This window comes from Clinocottus analis, unplaced genomic scaffold (assembly GCF_023055335.1).
Source record: "Clinocottus analis isolate CAN_PGR_092001 unplaced genomic scaffold, fCliAna1.0.p SCAF_12, whole genome shotgun sequence".
Taxonomy (NCBI): Eukaryota; Metazoa; Chordata; class Actinopteri; order Perciformes; family Cottidae; genus Clinocottus; species Clinocottus analis.
In genome coordinates, this window is record NW_027175843.1 from 9,825,353 (window position 1) to 9,832,834 (window position 7,482).

The 7,482-nt window shown below is 40.2% G+C and overlaps 1 protein-coding gene across 1 annotated transcript; it reads left to right on the forward strand.

Moving 5' to 3' along the window:
• The first annotated feature begins 1,860 nt into the window (after positions 1–1,860).
• Positions 1,861–6,962, forward strand: slitrk5b (SLIT and NTRK-like family, member 5b). Its single transcript, XM_068573170.1, has 2 exons — positions 1,861–2,035; positions 2,463–6,962. The coding sequence occupies exon 2, from the start codon at positions 2,519–2,521 to the stop codon at positions 5,120–5,122; it is 2,604 nt and encodes an 867-aa protein (XP_068429271.1). The 5' UTR covers positions 1,861–2,035; positions 2,463–2,518; the 3' UTR covers positions 5,123–6,962.
• Positions 6,963–7,482: the final 520 nt, after the last annotated feature.

Here is a 7,482-nt window from a genome sequence, read left to right on the forward strand (position 1 = left end):
GGAGCACATAATTGTTAGTCATCATCATTTTCTTCCAGTCATTTGTGATGCTGATTCCCTTTATGCGCCTCTGCATGTGTATGTGGGTAAGTGTGTGTGTGAAGAGTAGCTGTCTTCGGCTCCCAGTTGATGGAGATTATGTTCAGTGTCGTGGAAGACTTGGAAAGATGAGGCTCGTCTCATGCATCGCCTGTGTGCCTCATGTTCCTTCTGCACACTGTAACCATGGATGAACAACATGGGATTATCAAACTGCAGACAGATTTAAAGTATAAATGTACACAAGATGCAGGGACACAATATCTACACAACCAAAGTTGGCAGACTAATTTATTAAAGTATGAAAAATAATAAAAATAATGATTTTTTTCACATTCAGATGGTTGTGATGACAGCTATTTTGCACAAGCTACAATTTGCTTTATATTGCAACAAATGTAAATGCTAATTTATGCAGAAATAGTGGCGTAATGATGGGGTTTAGCTAATGCTGAAGGTCTCGCCCAATATGCAACGCAAACCTCTCAGGGCAAAGGAAAGAAGAGGCACAAATGAATTGCATGCAGACCGAATACAGCCTTCATACTCTTTAGTATGAGCCACAGGCAGTGTCCCTGATGTGCCTTCTCTCCTCCCATGTGAGCATGAGCCAAATGAGGAGGATGATGGTGGATATAGCTCTATGAGGACACAGCGATATACAAAACAATACTTGACATGTTTCCGCATGAGTGCTACCACATCAGGTTGAGCTGGGCATGACAGGTCTTATTCTTTACCTTTTGCTCTCTCAGTAAACAGACGCAGAATTTCAAAAGCAACATGTGCCACTAGTTCAGATGCTATACTTCTGATAAATGAAAATAAAATCATAATATACTGTATGTATATACCGCTGAGAGAACTCATGCCAAATGCCAGGTAAAAACAAACTCATACTCAGTGTGACTCAATTTAATTTTAATACAACAGACAAATATTGCATAATTTCAGGGGTATCACTTATAATTTGCAAGTGTTCTGTTGGCACAGATGGAGGAGGGGGGAGAGGTGTGTGTGTGTGTGTGTGTGTGTGTGTGTGCGTGTGCGTGTGTGTGATCGATACACGTCATACCATGGCAAAGTCAGTGTGTGCACGCATTAGGCAGTGGATGACATGATTATTAAGGCTGTTTTGCACAGACCATAAAAGCACTTTAGTGCATCTTTTCAAGAGTTGAAATGGGATCTGTGTGACAGCTCATCCAAGGGTTTACATGTTTTTTGTCAAAATACTCTGCCTGAACCTCAGAGCTTCTGACCTCCGGCTGGCAGAAATAATATGGGCACCTGCAGGACACCTTGTGCACTCTGACTGTTGTAAGATTTTAAAATAGCAGCTGTGATGTAAATAAACTGCTGTGCCAGTGGACATATAGGGGCCTAATCTATTGTAAATAAAGACCATTATCTTCTTTGTTTTTCACAACCAAGCGACCGAACATTACATGATTGACAGATTATGAACAACTGATTTGACAATCTGGTGACGATTTTGTTTCCAGGATGAATAACATAAGCGGTTTAACAGCCCGTTTGAACAGCCGAGCCCGGTAAATTATTTATGTGCTTTGGGACATCGTTTCTGTAGGTAGGTCAACATCTTTTGGCAGGAGCTGATTCTTTTGTGCTTGAAATGACTTGACATATCCTTCCGACCACAGAGAGAGAGAGAGAGAGAGAGAGAGAGAGAGAGAGAGAGAGAGAGAGAGAGAGAGAGAGAGAGAGAGAGAGAGAGAGAGAGAGAGAGAGAGAGAGCGAATAAGCAACTTTGTTACCAGGCATAGCTGCGTCTCCTCCGGCTCCGCGTGGAAAGAGAGAATCATTTGGCAGTTATGGTTGATCAGCGTTTCTTTCATCCTCCCCGGTGCATTAGAGGCGACGAACGCACTCGCACTGAATAGATCATGTTTCCTCTTTTCGTTGTGACGGATTAAAAAATATAAGATGCGCTGAAATACCCAAACAAGCCTACATCTTCATCAGCGTGCGTGAGGTATGTATTTCCACCAGGACTTAGACATGAATTATGCTGGCTGTCTTGCGCCTGACAAGGCGTGCACTACGGTGCAAAATCTCCGCTAACCTTTAATTTACATATATTTAAATTTGAACCAGCATTTAATTGCATGTTGATGTCTTCGTAAAGCAAATGCTTCCCCTCACAGCGGATTTAGAGCATTGTTTTGCGCTCATGTCTTGCTTTGACCTTGCTTTTGTGTTATTTACATCGCTTGAAGGAGTTGCTTTCTATCCTGCTTTGTTTGAGCCATTTTAAAATCAGCAGCCACACAGATAGAAGTTACCCCTGGGTAACAGCAAATGAACCTTTGACTCACACAGGCTACAGCTTGTTGTATAGAAGTTGCTTTCATTGCAGTCTGCCTGTTTTTACATCACCATTGTATGTCTTTTATTTCTAGATGACATTGAGGATACCTTAGCGGGACTGTGAGCTCGGCCGACCTTTTTCAGGAAAATGCATCTTTGGATTTCATATATTTTGCTAAGTGCAATGTCAGTGTGTACTGTTGAGATGTTTGGCAATTATGGGAAAATATGTCAAAGACTGTGTGCCTGTGAGGAGAGAGAGGGCATACTCACAGTGAGCTGTGAAAACAGAGGAGTTGTAAGTCTTTCAGACATAAGCCCAGTGTACTTCTCCCAGTATCATCTGCTGCTTACGGGGAATCTTTTAAAAATGCTATCTGCTGATGATTTTGTTGAGTACAAAGGACTTACAATATTACATCTGGGAAATAATGACATATCTGAGATTGAAGCAGGCGCTTTTAACGGACTTCAGGGATTAAAACGATTGCATCTCAACAACAACAAAATTGATGTCTTGAAGGAAGAGTTTTTCTTTGGCCTTGAAAGTCTGGAATATCTACAAATTGATTATAATTATATCACTCATGTGGCCCCGAATACCCTAAGCAGACTTCAGAATCTGGAGGTCCTGATTCTCAATGACAACTTAATTTCTAGCCTGCCGGTGAACATTTTCCATTACGTTCCACTGACTCATTTGGATTTAAGAGGGAATCAGCTCAAAGTGCTTCCCTACTCCGGTCTGCTGGAGCACATGAACAGTGTTGTGGAGTTACAGCTGGAGGAGAACCCTTGGAACTGTTCGTGTGAGCTGATTGCACTTAAGACCTGGCTCGAAAGCATATCGTACGCAGCTTTAGTCGGTGATGTTGTTTGTGAGTTCCCTTTCCGGCTTCATGGGAGAGATCTTGATGAGGTTTCAAAACAGGAGTTGTGCCCAAGGAGAGCCATTGCTGAATATGAGATGCCACCCCCGCCACATTTGATCACCGATGCATACCATAGGACTGTGCCAGCTCTGGTCACAGCCTCCTTCACCTCATCTGGGATTGCTCGGTCCTCATCAAGACCCACAAAGGGACCACGCCAGTCAGGCAAATTAAAATCAAGGCCCACTGCTCGCATCCCATCTAATAAACCACAAAATTATGGGCAAATTATTTCATATCAAACCAAGTCCCCCGTGCCTTTAGATTGCCCAACTGCCTGCACCTGCAACCTTCAAATTTCAGATCTCGGCCTGAATGTGAACTGCCAAGAGCGAAAGATTGAAAATATCTCTGACCTACGTCCCAAACCATACAACCCCAAAAAGATGTATCTAACAGGGAATTATATCACAATGGTGCGTCGATCCGATTTTATCGAGGCGACTGGGTTAGATTTGCTTCATCTTGGAAACAATCGAGTATCTCGCATACACGACCGGGCTTTTGGTGATTTGACACATCTCAGAAGATTATATCTTAACGGTAATTTGATTGACCATCTGACTGCTGACATGTTTTATGGACTGGACAGTCTACAGTTCTTATATTTAGAATACAACGTCATAAAAGAGGTTGGTTCTGACACCTTTCATCATGTACCGAAACTTCAGCTTCTTTTTCTGAACAATAACCTCTTGAAAACGTTACCCGTGGAGACATTTAATGGCCTGATGTTAGCAAGGCTAAATCTTCGCAACAACCATTTGCGATATCTTCCGGTCAACGGCGTGCTAGATCAACTTACAGCACTGGTGCAAGTCGATTTGTTTGAGAATCCCTGGGATTGCTCTTGTGGCATACTGGAGTTAAAGATGTGGCTGGAGCAGCTTAGCACAGGGACAGTTGTAAATAACGTCATCTGTGGTACACCCAAAAGGCTCGCTGGGGAGGATATGAGATACATTAAAACAACTAATTTTTGCCCTAATAATTCAGATATACTTACCTCCATGATCCCACCCTCTGAAGAATCTTTCCCTGGCAGCACTATCACCATAGAAACATCCTTGGACTCTGACATACAATACGGCGCCATTCCTTTATCTGTGATGATTCTTGCCCTTCTCCTCATGTTCATTGTGTCTGTGTTTGTGGCTGCAGGATTGTTCGTGGTAATGAAAAAACGACATCAAAAGAGTCAAAACGAACATAATAACTCCATGAACGCTTGCATTAGCTCTCTCAACATTGAATATGGCCTCTACAAAAAGGGATCCATTCCCAAAGTCAGAACATCTGCTGGACATGTGTATGAGTACATCCCACCTCCCACAGAAACCACATGCAGAACCACTGCTCAAACCCCAACGGACAGCAAATCAGTGGATGGATTTAGAGACTTCGATGAGTTGAGCGGCGCTTTTTTGGCTCACTCAGATGAAGAGGCGGCCAGTAATGTTATAAGCTCGGAATACAGTGTCACCACTCCAGAGCGTCCTAACAAGCCCTCCAGCCCTCACCAAGATGACCAGTGTTACTATAGAGATGTACTTGAGTCCGACAAGCACACGTGCTACAGCAATACGTTACCATGCAGGCATGCTGCGCATTCATCAAGTCAGTATGCCTCAGACTTTGATGCAAGGCATCAATACATGCACCCAGATAGAATACAACAGACAATACTCTATTGTGCATCACCAAGTACTGTGTATGTGGAGCCCAACAGGAGTGAGTACTGGGAACTAAAAGCAAAGCTTCATATTGATCCTGATTACCTTGAGGTTCTTGAAAAACGAACAACATTTACACAGTTTTAAGAGACTTAACCCCTGGACGGTCAAAGTGGATGCATTGATGCAATGTATTCTTTTTTTTTGTTTTAGGAATCAGACTATGTTTAAAAAATCAGGCAGCACTATTTCATCACCTTTATAATTACAATGGATTGTGAGCTACAGTATGCATTTATGGGAATCATGTTTGACTAATAAAGGGTAGTGCTACTTGTTTTAAAGTAGCACTTATCCCTTTACCCATGTGGTGTCTAACGGATTGGTTTACATTTGTTGAAATGAACAAACAACCAGAACTTTGGGGCGTTTTTCTGACTTATCCCTACATAAAATACATCCTGGAGCTGTTTCATTGACAAATATGTAAGACTGAGCTTTGACTCTAAAATTAGCTGCATTTCCTGAGTGTTAATGGAGTGTGCAGATGATATTTGTTATTCCCAAATAAACTAGGTCTTTGTTACAGTTTTATACATAGCTCCCAGTTCTGTCAGATTTACTCAAGACAAAACTCACACATGAGATTAAATCAAATTTATGCTGCAAGTAAATTCATGTGTAACCATGACTATGACCTGTGTTAGTGTGTTGACAAAAGTCACGCGAGTTAGGAAATTATGCTCCTGTGAAAAATGGGATTAGAAACATTAGGGAAGCAGTTTTTTCTCCAGTATACACAGCTCTGGGATGATAATATGAAACGCAAATTCCAATGTAATATTTCAAATTACAGATTATGAAGCCAGTAAATCTGTGTTCTCTGTGCAGATTTGGAGGGAGAATAACTAATGTATCCTAAAAATATGAACAGATCTAATCAGTGGAGTTCCCTGAAAGCCTCCCAAGCTGTACACCAACTTCATTTGTTGATTATGGACACATGTTGCAATTGTATTAAGCTAAATATCAATGTATTGTAACTTTACTCAGAAACATTGTAACTAAAAGATTATTATCACAGCGTTATTCAGATTCATTGTAACTGAAAGAAAATGAGCACAAAAGTTATTTATCATATTTCACAAATTTGCATTTTCTGTCAAACAGCTGGAAAAAGCAATTGTTAAAAATTAATTGAGTGTCTGTAATTATTTGTACCAGATCCAAAGCCCTTCACTTAAAACTCAGCTCATAATAAACCAAACTTTTGACACTCAAAAGCGTACTTCAAAGCACATTCAGTGTTTTAATGTACACCTAAAACCCTTTTTCTTTATATCTGCATACACAAAAAATGTCTTCCAGTTTCAATGCATTTGAGTAGATTTGCAATACAGTGAGAGTCTAATATATCTTCATGAAGTTCTGTTTGAGATTCAAATTAATTTCAGTCAAATTTGTTGGCCTCGGGCCCATACATATTTTCGATGGTTGCATATTTTTATATAAACAAATGGTTCTTTTCTTTAAAAATGCACTATTGACTTCTACAGGTCTCCAATGATGTCACTTTATGAAATGCACAATATGGTAACACGCAAAGTAGGATCGATAACTGTGTACATAAAAGTACCACATGTTAAAGAATCTTGCACTATGCATAGGTGTAATACTTAGACAATCCGTCTACAATGCCAACAATGCCAACAGCTCATCCTCTCGGCCACCAACAATCACAAACATGATATTTAATAATATTATCACACCCTATAGATGTTTTTTTTTTTAATTTTTAAACCCATGAATACTCAGAGATAAAGTCTCTTTCTTTTTTCTAAAACTTTATTTTATGTGTGACGACATTTGTTTTAGAGTGGATTCTTGTGTATTACTTTACAAAGAAAAACACCCACTCAATTGGCATTGTTTGTTTTCATTTGTTTGGTGCATGGTTGCATTAAATCTGTCAATTTCCCTGCCAAAGCAGTTTTTAAAAAAAATATTTTTATGGAGAGGATTGATGAAGAGTGCAACATATGTGTGTAAGAAATGTGTAAATGTCTTCAAAAGCTTTCGCCATTAACTAGAAGAGCACAACAAATCAATGCTTGAGTGGATATAGAGTTGTCTTTATGCATATACAATCGTCTATGCTCTAAAGGAATCTAAGCACATCATCCAGTCATAAGGCAGTTGAACTGATTTCTGGATGAATAGTATCAACCCAGAAATCAGACTTTCTCTGAGATTTAAATACACAGGGTAAATTCACATCATAAGCAGTATTATGCACTGGACCTGTCATCTTAACTCAACTAATTAGAGGACACGGTGTATCTGGACCCTGTCTGCATGTCACCATGCATTACACTGCAGCATGAGTCATGCTGTTTATCAAGTATACAGTCTTGGTTGGTTGCCTTTCACTTCTTCAGAGTCTTTTTGTGATTATTTTGTCACTTGACCTGTGTCTGCTCTTTGGAAATTCATCAGAACCAATGACA